This window comes from Vespa crabro, chromosome 8, assembly GCF_910589235.1.
Source record: "Vespa crabro chromosome 8, iyVesCrab1.2, whole genome shotgun sequence".
Taxonomy (NCBI): domain Eukaryota; kingdom Metazoa; phylum Arthropoda; class Insecta; order Hymenoptera; family Vespidae; genus Vespa; species Vespa crabro.
The window spans coordinates 5,776,732-5,800,684 of NC_060962.1; the positions used below are offsets into that span (position 1 = coordinate 5,776,732).

General features: G+C 31.1%; 1 protein-coding gene across 1 annotated transcript in view; it reads left to right on the top strand.

Moving 5' to 3' along the window:
* Positions 1-10,174, top strand: part of LOC124425869 (glutamate-gated chloride channel-like) — an 86,196-nt gene extending 76,022 nt beyond the window's left edge. The window contains 8 exon segments of the mRNA XM_046966870.1: positions 4,902-4,971; positions 5,131-5,284; positions 5,502-5,584; positions 5,739-5,873; positions 6,031-6,183; positions 6,541-6,821; positions 7,905-8,036; positions 8,039-10,174. Of these exon segments, the coding sequence (XP_046822826.1) occupies positions 4,902-4,971; positions 5,131-5,284; positions 5,502-5,584; positions 5,739-5,873; positions 6,031-6,183; positions 6,541-6,821; positions 7,905-8,036; positions 8,039-8,935 (1,905 nt within the window). The 3' untranslated portion in view covers positions 8,936-10,174.
* Positions 10,175-23,953: the final 13,779 nt, after the last annotated feature.

Consider the following 23,953-nt stretch of genomic DNA (forward strand, 5'->3'; position numbering starts at 1 on the left):
AGGGGAGGGGGGGGGGGAAAAAGAGAAAATACAGAGAACTACACCGAGCGCGAGTCAGTCAGCATTGAATGGAGGAGACGTATGCAAGTCGCCTTAATTACGTAATGCGGAATGAATAATCTCGAGTTTAGACCCCGCGTGCCGGAACAATGCTCTTCACGGAATTTTTCTTTTTCTTCTTTTTTTTTCTTCCTTCTTTTTCCTTTTTTCTTCTTCCTTCTTCTTTTTTCTTCTTTTTTCTTCTTTTTTTTTTCCTACCCCAAACGACATCACCCATACTGAAAGGGGTTTTTGAGGGAAAATTCAAGAAGAAGAAGAAGAAGAAGAAGAGAAGGAAAAAAGGAGACTTTGTTAATCAACAATCTCTCTTTCTTTCTCTATCTCTCTATCTTCAAAGAATTTACAAAGCGTTTTACTATTTCTCATCGAACTAACGTAGCAACCTTTTTGGCGGACGAAAAATGATTTTAAAAGGATAACAAGAGTTGCGGAAAACGAACGAACGAACGAACGAACGAATTAACGAATGAACGAACGCGATTGATATCGTTTAAAAAAAAAAAAAAAAAAAAAGAAAGAAATACGAATATAAAAGTGAAATCAAACGTGTAATAATAAAATGGTACGTGTAAAAATGAAATCGAACGTGTGTAAAGATGAAGCGAAAAAAAGAAAAAAGAAAAAAAAACAAAAAGAAAAAAAGAAAAAAAAAGAGGCCGGACCAAACGGATCGGTTTTGAAATTCGTTGAAATTCTCGGGACTATATATAGCATTTAAACCTACCAAAATCACCTCCGACCTTTCTTCCCACCCCTCTCACCCCCAACCCGCCCCCCCCCCCTTCAATCACCAGTAATCCTCTCTTTCTTCGTCCCTTTTTTTTTTCATAGAGATGAAAAAAGCAAACACGTTCATGGAAGAACGAGTTTTTTTTCCAGAGAATTTAGCGATTCGATAGTTTCTATAGATCGAAATGAGAGATGGCAAAAGAGAAAACATAAAACATAGAAAAAAAAAAGTAAAGAAACATACGTAAAAAAAAAAAAGTGGAAGCACTTCTCTCCCTTCCCCCCTCTGAAATAGGGAACGAACGGAACGCAGCCTATGGACGGTCCATCCGAAGCTGGATCTATAACTGTGAACCGTGAGCCAATAATATGCATGAAATTATTTTCTTTAAGTGCTTATAAACAATAATTAATAATATACGTATATGTATATACATATATACATGTACTCCATATATAATGTATTCCTACATTATGTATACCTTACTTACATATAATGTTGCTTTAATCGTTCGAGCTAATCATTATGTTTAACGATCTCTATATCGTGCTATAATTAATCGCACGACATATTACGTAATTATATATGTGTGTATATTTATGTATATGTATGATACAAAAGCCTAGTAATGGTAGTAGTAGTTTTATGTCTTAGACGGTTGTATATATCTCTGGCACAGATTGTAAATCTCTCTCTTTGCTGCATGCGATAGTTTCATTCGTTTCTCTAGCTAAATCTTTTGTTCGACCAAAGAAAAAGAAAAAGAAAAAAAAAAAAGAAAGGTAACATAACACAATGTAACGTATAATTTTCTTAGCCTCCGCCTCCATACACCTTGGCAATCCCTCGTTCTCTCTCCTCGACTTAAACAAAATAATCAACCTTAAAGAAAAAAAAATGATTGTTCGAACCCAGTCATGCGTGCATTTGATCGCCTTGGAATGCTTTTCCTCGTTCTTTTGTCCCCTTCTTTTTTTTTCTTTTTCTTTTTACTCTTCTCTTTCTTTTTCTCTTTTTTTTTTCTTTTTTTTATTTTTTTTATTTTTTTATTTTTTTTTTTTCTTCTAAACTAGTCCCTCTTTCTTTTCCAAAAATCAGAACTAAAAACAATTGAAAAGGAAGAAAGAAAAAAAGGAAAAAAAGAAAGAGAGAATGGTAGGATGCAAGAAGGAAGAAAATACTAAAAAATACTAAAATAGAAAAAGAAAAGAAAAAAGAAAAAAAGAAAAGAAAAGGAGAAAAAAAGAAAGAGAAAAAAGAAAATGTCTACCAAACTAAACACCCGCCATGTTAGCGAACTTTTCTACTATGTCGCTTCTCCGCTTCCTCGGGGAAGTTTCGACGTATGTACGTACTTTTTCGTTGTACTTCGGATCGAGTAAACAAAAAAAAGAAAAAAAAGAAAAAAAAAGGGAAAGAAAAGAAAAAAAAGAAAAGATAAAAATAAGGGAAAGAACGAAAAAAAAAAAGAAAAAAGAAAAAAAAAGGGAAAAGTACAAATAAGAAAACACGAGTACATAAAAAAAAAAAAAAAAAGAAAAAAAAACAGAATACAGAAAAGAAAAGAAATGAAGAAGAAAAATCACTGTACCTTTGGCGAACAATCAACGCGAGATCACAATTTCTAATAAAAGCTGGGAAAGCTAGCTTAGTTAACTTTCTAACCAGCTAACTATTTAAATGAGCTCTTTGCGTGTCTTCACGTTATGTCCTTTGGGACATTCTAATTCGCTAACTCACGAGTGCATATAGATACTTATGTTATATGTATATACATGCAAATACATATATATATATATATATATATTACGAACAACCTGTATGTTTATTATACGAAGTGACGTAAAAAATGAATTTTTTTTCTTCTTCTTTTTTTCTTTTTTTTTTTTTTTTTTTTTTATAAACTTTCTTCGACATTGATCGGATGAAAAGAAACTCTTTAATTCCAATGATTTTTTTTCCTTTCCTTTTTTTCTTTTTTCTTTTTTCTTTTTTCTTTTTTTTTTTTTTCTTTTCTTTTTTTGAACACTTTTATCTTTTTCCAATATGAATCTTTTAATGATCTCAATTCGTCGCCAGAATGGTTTAATTATTATCTATCATTTGATTTCTTTTTAATATTTGTTTAAATTAGAGATCAAAAGTGAAAAAAAATGTTATCACAAATTCTCAAAACAAATTTTCTATCCTTTGCATTATCTTGTATTACTTTATATATCCTCCTTTTTTTAATGATGATACACGAATGAATTAATTAAACGACCAAAAAGTCAGGATTATTTTCTATCGCTACGAACGTTCGATTTATCATTTCTATTTGTTCCTTCGATAAGTCGAACGAAAATTAATTTGATTTTCGATAAAATGACTGAGTTCATAGATAATGATAAGGCAATACCATATTGAGTTGTTTCAAGGACTTCGTTGAAAAAAGGTACAGTGATTTCCTTTCAAAGACACATAATGTGATAATAATTTACATAAAAAAAAAAAATGTATATATATAACTATATATAAGTTTATATGCATATATATATATATATATATATATATATGCATAATATAAAAATCATTTATTTTTTCATCGAGTCATCCAAGTGCAGTATCAATTATCGCTGCGATCGAGGATTGATCCTGTACAAGACGGAAAAGTCCGACATGCTGTTGGATTATAAAAGGAAAAAAAAAACAAAAAAACAAAAGCAAAAAAGAAAAAAAAAGTAAAAGAAGGAAAAAAAAAGAAAACGAAAAAAGAAATACAAGAAAAAATGAAGAAAAAAGAAAAGCAAGGCGCCAATGACTTCTCAGCGGCGTCAAATTAAGTGACCATTCAAGAGAACGTTGACCGAGTTAACGAGAAAGAAAAATCTCGACTGAAGGCATTGCATTATTTCATTTCATCATGACGATTCGATATGAGACAGAGGAAGAAGTATAAAATGAAATAAAATGGACGATTTTTCTTTTCTTCTTTTTCTTTTTCTTTTTTTTTCTTTTTTTTTTTTCTTTTTTTTCTTTTATGATCGGCTTAACGAAAGGAAGATTCGTAAGGATAAAGAATAATAATGAATTTTCGTTGACCCAATAGGAATGATTGAATGTAATTAATTTAACAAAAAAAAAAGAAAAAAAAGAGAAAAGCTGCATAAAAAATGTTTGCTTAACGATTCTCCCGTTTCGCGCTCTTCGTAACAGAGATTGATTTTTGACAAATTTATAAATCATTAAGATAATTACGAACGATGAACACGGATCGATAATACCGGCAAGTTCATTAATGATGTTAACGAGGTCAACGGAATTTACTGTTGAATGTTTGATTTTATTAAAAATAGATCGATTTTGTCGATTGATAGAATTATCGTCAAATCGTTGCTGTTAGTTAGAGATGTTCAAATTTACAAAAATTTTTATTTCACTTTGAACAAAAGACTTATTAACTTTTTTTTAAGGTACAATTCGTAAGATAATAATCAATAAATTATGATAGATCTCGTTTGTTCGTTTAGTTTTCTTTTCTTTTTTCTTTTTTTAATTGCTTTGCCATATTACTTATCTTTAGTATTGACTAAAAAAATTCATGGATAATTTAGTTCGAAATTAACGTGATGTCAAATTTCAATCTATCAATAATAATAATAATAATAATAATAATAACAACAACGATTTGCGTTAGAAATTTATCGATTTCGAGTGCAATTGAAATTCAACAAATTCGATGTCTAAATGACGATCGCGATAATTAAATCACGAAAATCTTCGTAAGAGTACATCAAACTTTTAACTTTAATTGCTCTCTGTCAGAAATTTCATTTTGATCTCGTTTCCCATTTCGAACGTTAATTAAAAAAAGAAAAGAAAGAAAAAAGAAAAAAAAAAAGAAAAGAAAAAGGAAAAGAAAAGAGGAAAAAAAATAGAAAAAAGGAAGCAAAAATGCATTAAATTTTAACATTAATTAAAAAAGTGCTCTTATCGTTTGTCCCATATATTTATTTATTTTTCTTGCTCGTAGTTATACTCTCCGTATAACCCAATAATCGCGTCCCCATCGACCCCGTGTTATTAACTTTGTTGAACTCTGTGTTTCTGAAATACGATTATGTGCCTACAGGAATACTCCGTACAATTAACATTTCGGGAACAATGGTTAGACGAGAGACTTAAATTTAATGACTTCGGAGGTACGTAATCCTAATGTTACTTTTAATGATTTAATAAAAAGTACTCCTTTGCGAGAAGAATTCTCATTTTCGACGATATCGTAATAATGTCATAGGTGTGCATGCATACATAAAACGATATATTTAAAATATATAAAACGAGTTTCGTGTATGTTTCAGGTCGACTGAGATATTTAACATTAACAGAAGCCAATCGCGTATGGATGCCGGATTTATTCTTTTCAAATGAGAAGGAGGGTCATTTTCATAATATTATTATGCCCAACGTTTATATACGAATCTTTCCAAATGGTTCGGTTCTTTACAGTATACGGTACGTATTATTATTATTATTATTATTATTATTATTATTATTATTATTATTATTATTATTATTATTATTACTCTATAAAATTATTCCAAACAATACAAAACAATTATCTCTCTCGTTCATCGATGAACCATAAACGTTCTAACGATGTGGCGTATCCCTTAATTATTTCACACGATACATAAATCCATCGTCAAAGTTTCACCTAATCTTCCCGCAGAATATCATTGACACTCTCGTGCCCCATGAATTTGAAATTGTATCCTCTGGACAAACAAGTTTGCTCGCTACGCATGGCCAGTTGTAAGTTTAAATTAAAAATTAATTAGTCGTAGTAGATACTTATATCAGTCGTAATCAATTCGGATAATGCTTACGAAATGTTTTTTCTTTTTCTTCCTTTTTTCGTATTTTTTTTTTTTTTTCTTTCTTTCTTTTTCGTGAACATTCTCTTTAGACGGATGGACAACTACCGACTTGGTCTTCCTTTGGAAAGAAGGTGATCCCGTCCAGGTTGTTAAGAACTTACACCTGCCTAGGTTCACCCTTGAAAAATTTCTCACCGATTATTGCAACAGTAGAACCAATACCGGTGAGTAATATCGTACGAATAAAACGCTTGTGGCGTCTATGGAAATAATTTGCTTATGTACAAAATGGATAAAAAGTTAAGGTAAAAAAAAAAAAAAAAAGAAGGAACAAAAAAAGGGAACAAACAAACAAACTCGAATTTTTCATTGACTTTTCAGGAGAGTATAGTTGCCTGAAAGTAGACCTGCTCTTCAAAAGAGAATTCAGCTACTATCTCATCCAAATTTACATCCCCTGCTGCATGCTCGTCATTGTCTCCTGGGTCTCTTTTTGGCTGGATCAAAGTGCCGTACCTGCTCGAGTATCGTTAGGTCAATAGTATAAATCGATAATATGTCATACATCGAGAGTCTATAGACGATCGTATTTCCTTTATTATACGATATATAATAATTATTGGAACCAATCTAAAGGAAAAAAGAAAAAAAGAACCATAATCATTTTTCACGAATATCTTTTAAATATTTCCTAACACATACGTACACCCTATGTCAAATTCGAAACGTGAAAGATTCCCAAACGTAATCAAAGATTCATCCTTCTATACACATAATTGGCAAGAATTGATTATCTCGTTATTGATTCTCGATACGTGACGTATCTCTCATCGGGAAATCGAAACGGGATTAATTAAAATTGGATAATAATTTTTGTATATGTTTATTCAGGCGTGACAACACTATTGACGATGGCCACACAGACATCGGGAATAAATGCCTCACTGCCACCAGTCTCTTACACAAAGGCCATCGACGTTTGGACGGGGGTATGCCTGACCTTTGTATTTGGTGCGCTTCTCGAATTCGCCCTGGTGAATTATGCGTCGCGCAGCGATATGCACAGTGACAACATAAATAAAAAATTCTCACCGAGTGAGATGGAACACTCCTCCTCGGTCGATCCAACATCGGAGGTCCTCGACGCGGACGGTTCGGCGAATTTCGCTATGGTCAGTATCCATCCTTGCAAATCATTATTTAAAAATGAACTATCAACGATGGTTAACGCACTTTCGATAAAGATAGAGAATCGTATCGAATGAGAACGACGTCATTGCTTCAATAATCGAATAAACAATTCAATTTTTAATGCATTCGATTCAATTGCGCCCGATATCTATAGCTGAGAAAAGCCATGATAACCTATTCCTATACGTCATTTCATTCAAATTAAATGGCAAAACCCTTTGGGACTCTCTATATTACGGACGTTTGAAAATTTTACGTAAGCGACCTTTCGGATGGCGATCTCGCTCTAATCTAAAATTACCGGCTGCAAATTTTTTCTTTTTTTTTCTTTTGTTCTTTTTTTCTTTTTTTCTTTTTATAACCATCGATTTTTCGTTAAAAAAAATATATAGAAATAATTGAAAATTGAGAATTGAACTTTCGAACCGATTACATTTTGTATGTATCGTTTGGAGCATAGAACAAACTTTTATTCGTTTTTTATCACGTTTTCGTTAATTACTCGTTCATTTTAACGTTAGAAAGAGATCATCTTGTAATCAAGAATTTTTTAAAATTGATGACAAATAAATTAACATCGTTTAAACCATTTATCGCATACCATTTCATCTTGTTTCGATTATAAAACTTTCAAAATCGCAAATGCGTTAACACGGGGATAAGGTTCAAATATGGATGAATAAAAGACAAAGGTTTGCTCTATATTCTTAGTGGATATTAACAATTTTTCATTGTTAATGGCCAGTATGAATGATTAATTCATTATCACCGCCCGCATCTATTTCAATCGACAATCCATTCAAACGATCCAACCGAGACATAGTAGACGAGGAAAAGAAAGGCTATATGGTCCTGGCAAGATTGACCCTGGCAGTCGAGCGGGAATTGACAGGAGAAACGGAAAAGATATCAAGGGATAGCTGTCAAATAAAGGAAAGGGAAACGCCTGCTCGACGGCCAGGAAAGGAAGAGAGAAAATCAAAAAAGAAAAAAAAAAAAGAAAAAAAGGGGGACGGACCTTAGCTCAGTCGACTAACGGTTCAATACCGACCGAATTCTTTCAGAAGCCTCTGGTCCAACACCCGGAGGATACCATGTCGATGGATAAGATGCAGCAGTGCGAAATACATATGCAACCGCGAAAAAAAAACTGCTGCAGGTCGTGGCTGTCCAAGTTCCCGACGAGGTCCAAGCGCATCGACGTCATCTCTCGAATTTTCTTCCCCATCGTATTCGCTATCTTCAACCTGGCGTACTGGTCCACGTACCTGTTCCGGGACGAAGCGGAGGGCGAGTAAATCTCGACGAGGAAGCGCTCGGATCAAGGGATGTGGTTCGCGGCCATCCCCACCATTATTCCCACGAAAGAACACATCGTTCGCGTCCTAAACATCGACACTATCACCATCACCAACACAATCATCAACATCAACATCAGCATCAACAACAGCAGCAGAAGCAGCAGCAGCAGCAGCAGCAAAAGCAGCAGCATAAGCAGCAGCAGAAGCAGCAGCAACCATCGCAGCAGCAGCAACAGCAACAAAAACAACAACAACAACAACACCAACAACAACAACAACAACAACAACAACAACGTCGACATCATTATCGTCACCATCATCACCACCATCACCACCACCATCATAGAGAACAACAGCAAACGTTACACGCACCACCACCACTTCTACCATCCCAACAAACATCTACAGGGTCGTCGTACTCGCCCGTACAGACGCTCGAGGACGATCGTTACTCGCCAAGAACCTCCAGGCATTCCTGCAGAAGCTCAACGAGATCTTCGCAGTCGCCATCTTTGTCACCGTCGTCAAGAACGGCGACCCCGTCGCCACCGTCGGCACCCGTTAGGCCGGCACCACCTCAACGTTTTCATCATTTCCCGCAATTTTCTTCGTCGCGTACGATGAGGTGCTGTTGGGGTCTATTAACGTGCAGGTGGTTGTCCTGCAAGGCCAAGGGTAGCGCTAGAATCGACTTCATATCGCGCGCAGCCTTTCCCCTCATGTTCATCCTCTTCAACCTAACCTACTGGTCCGCTTACCTCTATCGAGGCGAGGATACCGGGGGTTCGAATTAGTAGAGATGCGTTCTGATTGCAAGAAAGAAAAGAAAAGAAGAAAAAAAAAAGGAAAGAGAAAAAGAAAGAAAGAAAGAAATAGCGAAAGAATGAAAGATGATGATAGATAGATAGATAGATAGATAGATAGACAAATAGATATCGAATGAACGAGATTAGCTTAATGGATGGATGGATAATGAAATAAAAAGTCGAACAGAGTTTGAAGACGCGAAACTATTCTATCTTGATCGAAAAATGGGAATGAACGTTACTTTTCTTTTTTTTTTTTTTTTGACGGGGGGCAAGGCCGATTTTTGATCGGTCACGTGAACCCCAAACGAGAGGGGAAAGTCGAAGGGAAAGATAACTCTTTCGAAGATTGGGAAAACGGCGGACAAATGTAGAGGATGAAAATGAAGAAGAATCTCGGCGACGACGGCGGTAGGGGAGTACTTCGTCATAAGGAAAAAAACGATGTGGGACAACAAGTTGTTCGGACGTGAAAGTGATGGGAAAACTCTTTCGCGTTGTCTTTCACATCGAAAGAGAACGTGAGGGGGAATTACGGAAACACACACCGATATACACACGAACACGCACACTTACATGTACACGCACACGTATACTGACACATACATATGCTGGTGCCATTATTGTACTCTCGACTATATAACATACAATCACGAAAAAACGAGGGACACGCGCCCATATGGACACACGAATACATTAACATAAATAGATAGATAGCGAGAGAGAGAGAGAGAGAGAGAGAGAGAGAGAGAGAGAGAGAGAGAGAGAAAGAAAGAGAGGGGACATATATATATATATACACACACACGTATACACATCTATTTACACACTCAAAGAAATATATACATATATATATATATATATATATTTAACACACACACACACACACACATACACATTCGGAAGACCGCGTGCCACAGAGACTGAAGAGAAAATCAACGCAGTGGGCCCTGTATAGCCACGGCCTGTTAACAATTTACAATGCATATAAGTTTATAAATACTATAAATCTAACGTATTGAGACAAGTAACTCGTTATTGCAGTCAGTGAATCCTTTATATATGCGTATATATATATATATAAATATATACATATAAATATATAAGCATACAATCGTAAGATTTCCAGTCTCGTGATCGCCATTGAAGGCGAACGTCGAACGGGGAGGAAAGAATAAGAGAAAATAAATAAGTAAACAAACAAATGAAAAAAAAAAAAAAAAAAAAGAAAAAAAAAAGGAAGAAAACGAAAGAAGGAAAGAAGAGAAAAAAAGAAAAAGAAGAAAAAAGAGCAAAGTGAAAACAATGGTTAAAAGTTGCGAAATAATATAAAATTAATTGAGTTGAAAAGAAGAAAAAAAAGACAAAAATGAAAAAGGGAAAAAAAATAAGACGACTAAAAGGGGATGAGAAAAGACGAAGGAAGGAAAAAAAAAAGCAAAAATAAAAAAAATGAAATCAGGAAGCGAGACCATCTCGAATAAAGGACACACAACACTCTCTAACTCTCTCTCGCTCCCTCTATCTTTCTTTCTTTTTTTCTTTCTTTCTTTCTCTCCCTCCCGCCCCCCCCCCCTACCATACCTCTTATTTTTTTCGTGTCTCATTTTGCTGTCGTTTCAAAGAGACTGCCGTCATTTTTCTTTTTTTGTTTTTTTTTTCTTCTTTCTTTCTTATCAGAATCGACAAAATGTAAAAATTGTGAGACGAAGACGTCGATTCGGTGGTGCGGCAATGAAGCGATAAAATAACGATGAAAAGAATGAAAATTTTCCTTTGGAGAAAACAAAGAGATGGATGGTCGTCATTTGTACACTTCCTCCTCCTCCTCCACCATCATATCCTCCTCCTCCTCTTGCACCATCCCTTTCTTTCACTTTCTAACCTTTTCTTTTTCTCACTCTCTTTCTCTTTCTCTCTCTCTTTTTTTCTCTCTCTCTCTCTCTCTCTTTCTCTCTCTCTCTCTTTCTGATGATTTATCAAAGATCGAGAGATGTTAAGGTTCTTAGAGGCTCGATATCATAACGCTCGAGGCTGGAAATCTCGTACGATAGATAAGAATCAATAATTTAATCGTCGATAAGGATATGATGTTTCCCTTCAGGAAAAGGAAGACAAGTGAAAAATATTTTCTCGCTTGAAGGAAAATCTTGATCGATAGTAAACTATTAGAATGAGAGAAAGAGAGGAATGCATATATATATATATATATATATATATATATATATATATATATATATATATATGTGTTTGTGTGTTTGCGCTTGTGTGAACATATATTTACGTATCGACATATACGTACTTATTATCGTTAATACTATATCTAAGATAAAAAGGATAAAAAAAAATGATAAAAAAAATGCTAAGAAAAGAAATAGAAAGATAAAGGAAAGGAAAAATATTTATTTCTTATTTCGTAAAAAATATATATTAAGCCGAAGACAAAAGAAGGGAAAACAGTATTCTCGTTAAAATAATGTGATACAAATCTAAACTAAAAAAGGAAAAAAAAAATGGAGAGGGAGAGAAAAAACAAATAGAGAAAGAAATAGAAAGAGGGAGAGAGAGAGAGAGAGAGGGAGAGAGAGAGAGAGAGAGACAAAGAGAATGAAGGAGAGAAAGAGAGATAGTGATAGTGATAGTAGAAAAGAGGAAATTAAGAATTGATATAAAAAAAAAAAAAAAAAAAATAATGAACTTTTCGATGAAATTCGAATAATCCCGTAGAATTAAACATTATATCTAAGAAGAATCTATGCAATCTACATGGCAATCAGTCAACTGTAATTGGATAAGACTAGATAGAGAAAAAAGGGGATAGAGGGATTGAAAAAGAGAGAGAGAGAGAGAGAGAGAGAAAAAGAGAATAAAATTTATTTCCTACGAAGAGAAGAGCACTTTTTATTCATCGTACTCGTTCAGTTCGAGAAAAAAAAAACGCGCGAGTTAATTGGTTGGCGCAAGTACGTCATGTACGTATGTACACGAATATATATGTACGTACATATGTACATACGATGAATTTTTTAATTGGTTTTAATTGGTCGAACGAACGGATCTAGCGTCCAAGCAAATTAAAATCAAATAAGTACAATTGTCGAAAAGCTCGTGCTGAAGGATTTCGTGATCGGTTTCAGAAAAGCAAAATTGAAATCTTAAAAATTGTCCTTTTTTATCCTTTCCTGTGATTCTTTCGTTATTTTTTTCTTTTTTTTTTTCTAATCGATTAAACAAAACTTGCTATTGGTCTCTTCTCCTTTCTTTTTAAACAATCTGTATGAGAGAGAGAAAGAGATAGAGAGAGAGAGAGAGAGTGAGAGAGAGAGGAAGACTGGGGAGGGAAAAAAAGAAAAAAAAAGAGAGGGAAAGAGGGAGAGAGAGAGAGAGAGAGAGATACACATACACATACACACACATACAAACACAAACAAGTAAAAAGTTTATGAACGATGAATTAAAAAATAATGCGATTTCGTTGCCGATCCGAATTGATAGAATTTTGTCGTTAATTCCGACGTATTACGTATTGTATATATTTAGAAATAAAGAGAATACAGTGTTTATTGTTAAAAAAAAAAGCAAACAAACAAACAAACAAACAAACAAACAAGCAAAATTAATCGACAAGATTATTCGTCGTCGTGCTGGTGTAAAGAGATATAAAAAAAAAAAAAAAGAAAAAAAAAGAAAAAAAAGAAAAAAGAAAAAAGAAAGAAAGAAAGTAAGAAAGAGAAGAAAAAAAGAAGAAGAAAGAGACAGGAATAAAGCCGAAAAGTCGAAGCTCAACAGATTATTTCATTGCTGGGATTCTGGTAGGATGATTTGTCCGGGCAGAAGTAGAAAAAAAAAAAAAAAGAAAAAAAAGAAAAACTTGAGCGCGAGTTCGTTCATTCGCTTAGAATCATAGGGGATTTACGAAATCAGAGAAAAAAAAAAGAAGCTATAATGGATCATCCGTTATATGATCAATCGTTTGCTCGAAACTTCGTGCATGGGGAAAAAAAAATAAAAATAAAAATAAAAATAAATAAATAAAAAGGAAAAAAAGAAAAAGTATTGCAAATTCTTTATCTGAACGATTAAAAAAAAAAATATATCGTCGCTTCAGATATAAAGAATTTCAATTCTGATCGCGTACGTAAAAAAAATTTCTTTTCGAACTTTTACTAATCGATTATTCTCGATCAATCTCGATCATTCGACGATATCGACGTTAACAAAGCACTTTGGATCGGCCATTAAAAATTATTTAAAATTATTGAAACCAATTAGTTCACTGTACGCATTAATTCGTGTTTTATCTTATCAATCCTTCCGATGTGGATCGTTGAAAAAGAAAAGAGAAATTAAAAAAAAAAAAAAAAAAGAAAAAAAAAAAGAAAAAAAAAGATGATGTATATAGACTTCCGCGAATGAGAAATTATAATAATAAAATACATGGTTCGTTTTGCGAAGTTGTCATCATTTAAGTAATTTATTGTTAGTACTAGATTGATCGATCGATCGATCGAACGATCGTTCGAACGATCGATCGAACGACATAATATCGCCTTTTGTTATTTCTTTCGCGTAAATTTTACGATTTTACTCGACAACAAAGAAGAAACAGGATAGAAAATTGAAATAGAGAAAAGAAAGAACAAAAAAAAAAAAGAAAAAGAGGATATAAGAAACACACGTACACGCATGCGCACACGTAAAAGCAAAAAAAAGAAGGAGAAATTGAAAAGGGGGAGGAGGAAAAAAAAATCAAATGACTCGTAACGCGTCTGTATATACATAATTCGCAAGGGAGAATGAGAGACTACGGTTAATAACGCGTTACGACTCATATTCGACACGAATTACATTCGTACGCATCCTTTTATCAATATCTCGATAATTATTTAATTGTAAATGAGTGAAAAGGATAAAAGAGTAAGACAGAGAGAGAGAGAGAGAGAGAGAGAGAGAGAGAGAGAGAGAGAGAAGGAGGGAGGGAGGAAGAGGGAGAAAAAAAAAGAGTAAAAAATAAAAAAAAAATCACTTTCATCGATAGGACGGAGAAATCAGTATTATAACAAAAACAGACATTTTAATCGCATTCGTACGTTAAATCCTTCAACAAGAAAAGAAAAGAAAAGAAAAAAAAAGTCATATACAATGTATATAGTACAATACGAACAGCACGTACGATATATTATAAATAAAAACAAAACAAAAAAAAAATATTATATTAAAACAGTTATTATTGTAAACGGTACGATACTATCTGAGGTTAAAAATAAAGCAAAAGAAAAAAAAAAAAAAAGAAAAAATAAATAAAGAAAAAATAAAAAATCGTCGATGTAAAGCAGAACTAAGAAATGGGGAAAAGGGCTAAATAGAATAGTAAAGATAAGATATGAAAAGAATAAGAATAAGAAGAAAACAAGGAAGAAAAATGGGGAAAAGAGGCAGAGGGAGAGAAAAAGAAAAAGAGAAAGAAAAAAAGTTAGAGAGAGAGAGAGAGAGAGAGAGAGAGAGAGAGAGAGAGGGAAAGAGAAATAGAAAGAGAAAGAGAGAGGGAAGGAAAAAAGAAAAGGAAAGAAAGTTCGCCGTATTCCTGTATACATAATATTATCGCAATATACATAAATTAATAGAAAGGACTCGTTAGAACTTCGAAAAAGAGAAATTTTCCCTCGATCTTGAGAGAATCGATTTGAAATTTTAACGTCGACGGAGAACTCTATGAAAGAAACACGCTTTTCTTTTCTTTTTCTACTTTTTATTTTTTTATTTTTTTTTTTTTATTTTTTTTTTTTTTTTTTTTCGTAGTACATATAAAAAGAATATCGCATAATATAATATCTCTCCTGCATTTCAATTAATAAAACGTGTAAAAGTACAGGCGTAAGTAAAGGAAATTATTATTGGAAGAAGGATGGAAGGTGTTCTCATCAACGATCGTACGAATTTCGAGATAAAAGAAAAAAAAAAAAATGGAAAGAAAAGAAAAAAGAAAAAGAAATGAAAAAAAAAAAGGAAAAAGAAAGGGAAAAAAGGAAAAAGAACTTCGATCAGAGGATCGATTTAGGTAGATCCCCGCGGAAAAGAAGAAAAAGAAGAAAAAAAAGAAAGAATGAAAGAAAGAAAGAAGGAAAGAAAGAAAAAAAAACATTGATCCTTTTCGGTCCATTTCCTCGAATTAATTTTGATTGTACGTATATAGTTAAGAATATAATCTTTACGAACTGTTAATTATAACAACAACGTTCCGACTAATCTTAGCGTCCACGGTGTGCGCTGTTAATTGGCTGATGACGAATTGACGTCATTCAGAATATAGATACATACATACATATGTATGTATGTATATACGTACATAGGTGATATGACGTCCGTACGCGTAGGATTAATCTTATAACACTAATGACCGTGTTTTTTCTCTGCCACCGAGCATGTGTTAAATAAGGATCTTTTAAAGGGCATATTGAGAGACCGTCTAAAGAAGAAAGAAAAAAAAAAAAAAGAAAAGAAAAAAAAAAGAAAAAAAAAATAAATAAATGAATAAATAAATACATAAAAAAAGAAAAAAAAATTCCTGTACATATATCCCGCGAAGGATTTAAAGGATTTTATACGTAAGTAGGTACGTACACTACACATACGTATCTATGCACAAAAAGAATTAAAAATCCGTACAATCTATTGCGGTCTACGAAATATTTTCAATTATATGAAAGAAGAAGGAAAAAAAAAAGAAAAAAGAAAAAGAAAAGAAAAAAAAAAAAGAAAAAAACGACAAAATGATTAATTTTAAAGTATTAACCAACGATCTATCGCAGAAAAAACTGGTTTGTTCTTGTGACTCGAAAAACTTTTTTTTCTTTGTTTTTTACGTCACACGTGCATTATTACAGCAAAAGTTAGAGAGATTCTTATGAGAGTTGAAAGAAAAGAAAGGAACGAAAAAAAAAATTAGAAAAAAAAGGGATTAAAGGAAATATCCATTGGAGAAGAGTATGACAAAGAAGGCAAACAAAAAAAAAAGAAAAGGAAAAAAAAGAAGAAAAAGTTATTTTAGCGTCGTAAAAGTTCGTACGTTGATTTCAACAAATAGATTTTTCTTTGCCATCTATGAAATACACGAGGCGATATACATATGTAAGTAAGTACTTAAGTAGACCGATTTAGAATTCGCGATCGAATTCGTTCGTTTTTCCTTGCAAAAAAAAAAAAAGAAAACAAAAACAAAACAAAAAAAAAATACTTCGTAATGTGTGATAAAAAAAAGGACTGATCCGATTGGTTCATACCGACGATTTCATCTTTCTTCCCTGATTCCTTTTTCTTTATAAAATTTATCATTTCTACGATAATGATACAATAAAATGCATCCCTACAATCTTTTTTTCGTGCGATATTAGAATAATAGAAAAACGATGAAAAAGAGAGAGAATTAAAGGAAAAAAATGACGATAAACTAAAATTAAAAAAAAAAAAGAAAAGAAAAAAACAAGAAAAAAAAAGTAATAAAAGAAATTAAAAAAAAAAAAAAAAAAAAAAAAAAAAAAGAAATAAAAAATAAAAAAAATAAAAAAGTGTCTCTTTCGACGTAAATCGTATTGAATTATATTATTTAAGGGAAACACAGACGGAACTAATTGTATCGTTTTTAATCGAAATAATAAAAGTAAGCACTCAATGTAATCCCCCTGACCAATGTAAACCGGAAGTAGGCGAACGATTAACGAAAGAATTGTTCAAAGTTACACGGACTTCGAACGTGTCGTTTGTGTTGTAAATAAGAAAACTATTCGTACATTAATATCGCGGCTAGAAAGATCGAAGAGGAACGGAAAAAAACAATAAACGAAGAGGAAACGAAACAAATATAAAAAACGAATCGGTTTGAATCAAATCAAATCGATATTCATTTAATAATATTACACTAAATATAACTTCGTAGAAAGACGAACGAAAAGGGAAAATAAAAAAAATAATAAATTTCAATATTAACTTATAATTATCGGAGTCGCAAGAAGAATTGATGAATATTGAAAGAAAAAAAAAAAAAAAAAAAACAAAAAAAAAATGAAGAAAAGTAGTATCGTAAACACGATTAATAAAAGAGCGAACAAAAATATCAAAAGACGTGGTGATTAAAAAAAAAGTCGATATTATTTACACGAAAAAAAAAAAAAAATTTCACAAATCCTCAAAGTTTCGTTTCCTCAAAGTTTAATGTAGATTTTTATTGGGAAAAGATCTAACAACGATCTTATTTCTTTGAAGATCGGTTTTGCTTGATCGGTAAAAAGATCTATTATGATCGAGAGATTGAGAGAGGGAGGGAGGGAAGGGGATGGAAAGAGAGAGAGAGAGAGAGAGAGAGAGAGAGAGAGAGAGAGCGGAAGAGAGAGTGAAAGAATGAGCGAAAAGAAAGAAAAATGAAGAATCGTCACCATTGAAGAACGAACGAAGGAAAAGAAAAAGAAAAAAAAAAAAGAGAAAAAGAAAAATGAAAAGAAAAGAAAACGAAACAAAAATTTGCATAACGCAATCCGTTTCCTTGTCTGATCCTCATTTTTTCCCCGATACTACCGCCGAAATTAACAGGACGAATTGAAATAAGGGACGAAACTAGAAGAAAGCATTGCGCGATTATCGTTTGGCATATTTTAATTAACGAGCTACGTCGAATCTCTGCCACCATTAGTAGTTTCAATGAAGAAAAAAACAAAATGCTTAGGAGAAAATAAAAAGTAAAGAGAGCACGCGCTCGCATACGCACGCAGAAATGAAGGAAGAAAAAAGAATGAACAAAAAAGAAAAAAAAAAAGAAATAAATAAATAAAGAGAAAGAACATCAAAATTCTTTGAGATCTCGTTATACATCTCCCTTATCTTTATTCGCCCTGTAATTATGTAAAAGTAGATTATTAAACGTTGTCCACGTAATCCTAAGGAACGCTGTAAAAACCCTTTTACGTAAAAAGCGAGGAAACTGTCGGCTCGAGGAATCTACATCGCGTGAATACTTTCGATTCGGACGCGTACAACGAGAATACGAATTCAAAAGGAAATAGAAAAAAAAAAAAAAAAAAAAAAAAAAGACAAAAAGAAAACGAAAAAAGGAAGATGAAGAAAAAGAAGAAGAAGAAGACAAGAAAATGAAGGGATCGTGAAATTTCAATTGCGTAAAACAATTAAAAACAATCAAAACGAAATCGAGACGAATGATAATCTAAGAATTTAATGCGACGGCGCATAAGTCAGTCCTCTCAATGGTTTTGCATGATATAAGCGATATAAAATTAAAATCGATTAGATTGTCAATTAAGTATAATTACAAATGTATATGTGCTACGTACTTATACATTCGACTGGCCGATTTAATCGTTTTCGCATAAACTTCAACGAGGATATGATCGAAGTTGTACAAAAAAAAAGAAAAAAAAAAGAAAAAAAAAAAAACAGAAAAAATGGAAAAAAAAATGACAAGAAAAAAGAACAAAAAACAAAAAAAAAAGGAGAAAATAAAAAAGGTAAAGGTGAGATAAGGTAAAAGGAAGGAAGAAAGAAAAAAGGAAAAAAGGAGCCGAACCGTTAACTTACTCGTATCTTCACGTTTTTCACGGTTTAAAAACGATATTGAATAAAATAAAAAATACACAGAGAGAGAAAAAGAAATAATACAAATTTAACGATCACTTTAATCGTAACAGGAAATACGGAAAAATATATAGGGGGGAGGAAAAACAAAAAAAAAAAAAAAAAAAAAAGAAATGAAGAGAAAGGAGAACAAAAAAACTTGCGCCGTACAATTTGTCAAAAGTATTTAATTAAGAGATACGCGCACCATGAGAGAACGTGAATTCCTCGAAAAATCCCGTTAACAGTATTCTAAAATTAACATAAGAATTTTAATTACCATCATTGTAATTACGGAAATATTAAATGACAGAGACGAAGATTGATGTTTATAGAGGGGTGTCCAACCTTCGAGATCGTTTTATCCGAAAATTATCGTTTAATAAAAGGAACGAATGCGTTCCTCTCGTCTTTTTATATTTTCTACACGACGTATCCCTCCAATTTCTTTTTTTTTTTTTCTTTCTTTCTTTATTTATGCGACATCTCGTATCTTTCATTTTGTCTTCGTCGGTTTTAAACTCATCATTATTTTAACTTACTATGATTTTTATCTTTTTAATATTACCTAGTGGTGCATAATAAATGTAGAGGAAAAATCTTCATAACTACTATTCTACTTGATATACACAGGTAAGATATATCAGAAATCTATTTCTTCATACTCTAACGATATTCAAATATACATTTAAAATAAATGAAAAGAGAAACTTCTTTTGAATTGCATTATCGAAAAAAAAAATCCTTCAGCTTTCTTCTATTAAACAATCCTAAACGCATTTTAATTGTATCTATCACTACTCGAACGTTTCTAATCGAGATAAAATTAATTAATTTTTCCTCGATATCGTGTCGTCATACGTAATATATGTACGTAGGAGTAAACGAATTTAAACGTATATTATTGCAACAGATAAATTCATAATTAATTCGATATCTCGATAAATTTTAAATAAAAATGAAATTGTTCGAAGTTAGCTAAAAGCAAAAGAAAATTCCTTTCAATGGATCAATTTAATTTATAATTTGCAAATCTCGCTGAAGTTGAAATTTTCAATATTCCGCATGCACCTTAATTAATATGATCAAGAAAGCTGTGATGATAAAGAGATAAGGATAACAAAACTGGAACAAATTCTTACATTATAAAAGAAATTTTTCTCAAATCAGATATCATAAAATATTCCGTATATTCGACAATTTGCCTCGATCTATGATAAAAAAAAAAAAATGATATACACTTAGTTACTCAAACATCTTCCCTTGGTAATATATCAAATTAACATAATTTTTTTTTTCTTTTTTCTTATTTAAAAATTACTATCAAACGGAGAAAGATAATATCGCGTTGCTTTTCACATTTCTTAAATATTATAATTAAAAAAAATAATACGATTATGTTACGCGAACGTATTTAATTATAATAAATCAATTGTTGAAGTCTCGATCATTAGTACACTTGTGGCTCGTAAGTCGTCTATCTGAAAGGCAAATTTTTGAAGAAAGGAATCATTATTACCTCTTGTCGATGTAATTTAATATAGTTCATAGCAAGATTTTTAATTAGGCCGTGAAATACTTTTACACAGATATAAAATTAATTTAAACGTGTATTATTTTAATGACAGGTGCGAACAAATAATGAACTAAAAATAATGAATTAAAAATAATGAAATAAAAGTGCATTAAAAAAATCATAAAATCATATCCCTATTCTCGATTCGTCGTGTCGGTATGTATGCTTATATAATAACTGTGAACTTCGTATTGCTGGCGCCAGTAGATTGAAGAGAGCTGAGCTAATAATGACAAATTAAACAATATATTATCGGCAAATATTTGAAAACAGCTGTTACGAAATTGACACTCTTTTCTTATACTAAATTGACGCATTACTTTATTTTTTTTCTTTTTGATTCTTGAATCTGCCTAAAACAATTCGTTATAATAATAAACGGATAATAATAATAATATTATATAGAAGAAAAAAACAAACAAATAAACAAATAAATAAATAAATGTATTTAAGTCTCATTGTAATTCTTCGTCCTTCGTTTATCTTGCCATACTTTTATTGGGATATCAAAATTGAAGATGAGATGTGACTCAAATTTGAGAATTGATTACGAGTTCTTAATCTCTTGAATCCTTTGATATAATCTTTTATTCTAATAAAAATTATTTACACACATCCACACACACACACATACACACCTATTATATTATACATATATCATTATAGCAAAAAAATAAATATATATATATATAATAAAAAAATATTATATTGCATATATGTATATAATGTGAAAAAAGACGTAAAAACAAATATTTCAAATGATAAAATAATTATCATAGAACATATTAAATTTTGATTGTATTTAAATGCAGCCATTAGCTCGACAGTACTTACGTTATTTCGACTTATCATATATCGCAAGTAATATCGACCCAGGTCTCACCACTTGGAGGTTGCTGCATATGGAGACCCACGGGCTATGACTCTATTATTAATATCAATTACTTTATAATCAATCATATAGAATCTTTGTTATAAATTTAATAATAATTATTAATAATTTGGAAGAAAAAAGAAATAATATCAATCGCATATAAAGAATTACAAATTCTTTTCTAATCAATCAAGAATAGATAAAAATTTATAAATCCATTTGATATCGACCTATCCTACCCGATGGAATAGAGCTCTTTAATAATTTTTTATGAAACTCTATTCCTATCACATTAAATAAAGATTACATATTATATTAAACATTCTTTCATAATAAAACATCCTTATTATTTCTTCTATATTAAAATTATAATTTCTTATATTAATTGATATTTAATTTAAATTTCTTAACGATAAACTTACTTGCATATATAATTTTATATGAATACCACACTTACATGATAATTGCTATTGAATGTGTCCGAGTCGATAGATTAAAATTTGAATCCAATGAATGATAATCAGGCAAAATTGAAAAATTTATTATTATAAAATAAGAATAAGATTAAAAGAGAGAGATAGAGAGAGGGAGAGAGAGATAGAGAGTGTGTATTGTGTGTGGTGTATATAAATGTGTATACAAGATGACATATATATATGATATATAAATGTGTGTCTGTATATTAAATATATAAATTAAAAGATATAAAATTAATATGATATAAAATAGGATTAAGAAAGCACAAATGATTAAATTTAGGTTATAAAATATTATATGTAATATAAATGAGACGTATATAAATGAATTGGAGTTAACGAAATCGTAGCAGATCTGAACACGTCTTGAAAGGTGCTTAGAAGGAAGAGAACTGCGTAATGAGTATTAAGAAGAACGTCGAGTATCGTACGAAGGACGATCTCTTGTTTACACGATCTTTGATTGTTTACACGTACATATATTTTCTAAGTACTTTTAATAGTACACACGCACACACACATACATATATATATATATATATATATATATATATATATATATATACAGATATTTATAAATATTCCTGTAATAGAATGTTAATGGACAAGACTGTTTTTTTGTTTTTTTGTCATGCCGAAGACTGGAAACTCATTTCCAAGAATATTATGGCAATTGGTGGGGGAGAAATCTATATCCTAATATTATCTATCTGTCTCTCTTTCTATTAATGATCTCGTTGCTGTATACAGATACTTATAAAACATATACTTTCATTTACGTGCTTAGCGTTTACGTTAATATTATTTCTAGCATATTGCGTAATTATTTTTTTAATTTGTAGACCTTTTGGAAAAGTAAAAATATATCGATATTAGCCGAGTATAAAATTGATTATTTACTTATGTATGTATATGTGTGCAGAATATATTGATATATGTATGTGTCCGTAAGAGGAATATATATATATATATATATATATATATATATATATATATATGTGTGTGTGTGTTTGCGTGTGTAGTTACATATACATACATACGTATGAAAATCATATATAAGATAAAATTTAATCAAACGCGACTAATTAATGAAATATTATTAATCGGTAACGAGATTATCTTCTTTTACATTTTCAAAAGATGCTTTTACTTGCGAGAAAATGAATCATGCAAATTACTTATTAACAAAGATGATTTTTGCAAAAAAAAAAAGAAATAAAATTTTTCAAAATTAATCTCATTTGGAGGAAACTTGTATTTTTCGAATGATCCTTCGATCATCAAAATCGATGCAAAAATTGCGATCATGAAAATTCACAACGTGCATTTGAAAGTTCACAAAGTTAAAAAAAAAAAAATAAAATATCTTTGTTATAAATATCACTGAAAGATTCGTTTTATTATTGATCGGAATATTTTATTGTTCGTACGATAAATCTACAAAGAAAAATACGTTGTAATTATCTTATACACCGCAGAATAAAATATCATTACGTACGACATTGGTTGTATTTCATTATTGATTATGTTCCATTAATTTTAAATTACGACAAAAATCTATCGTATCCGCGAATGTTTCTCTAACATTGATACTCAATGCTAATTGATTTATTACTTTCAAGGCCTCGATAAATTTTTTCATTGTCATCAATCTGGTTGAATTTATTGAAACAATACTGATCGCACGATTATGACTATCTGTTGGATATATCATACATCCTATTTTTTCCTACAAAATTAATTAATAGATATTTATTAAAAATAATAAACATATATTTCTTTAACATTTCAGTGATCCTTATTAATTACTAATAAACTTATATATAAATAATTAAATATATAGATAGTACCTTATTGTCATAATATATTTGATTTTGCTTGCAAAGATTTATTAAAGTACTTCCACAATATTTCGAGAGGCCAGTGCCAAAGAGTTTAGCACAACAGATAGCATGTCTATTAGTTTTATTTAACAATTCGTTTATGTTTTTAACTTTCGATTCATTTGTGATAATATTTTGTTGAAAATAGCTGCAAGTTGATTTTCATCAAAAAATTTAAATCCATCTATTTTTGATATTATAAAAAACTTACCTCTTATTATCATCCTTCCGTGGACCAATACAAAATTTTACCCAGTCACTAAATGCTATTAAATCAGTATAATAGGGATCTATGTCCACCACCCAAGATTGTTGGACCTATTTTCAAAAGTGATACGATGAGCATCATTAATTGCTAACACATTAAATGTCATCAATATTATCAAAGATCCATATTCGAATCTTGTTGGATTCATTTATAATGAAAAAGTCAAAAGAATGTAACTTTTGATCACAAGAAAAGATATTTACTTTATAGTATGAAACTTTTTAAAATAATAAAAGTAATAAGACAATTATATTAATTTATGTAAAATTGACGCAACGATTAACGTGTTAATATATGTAAAGGATTAAAGG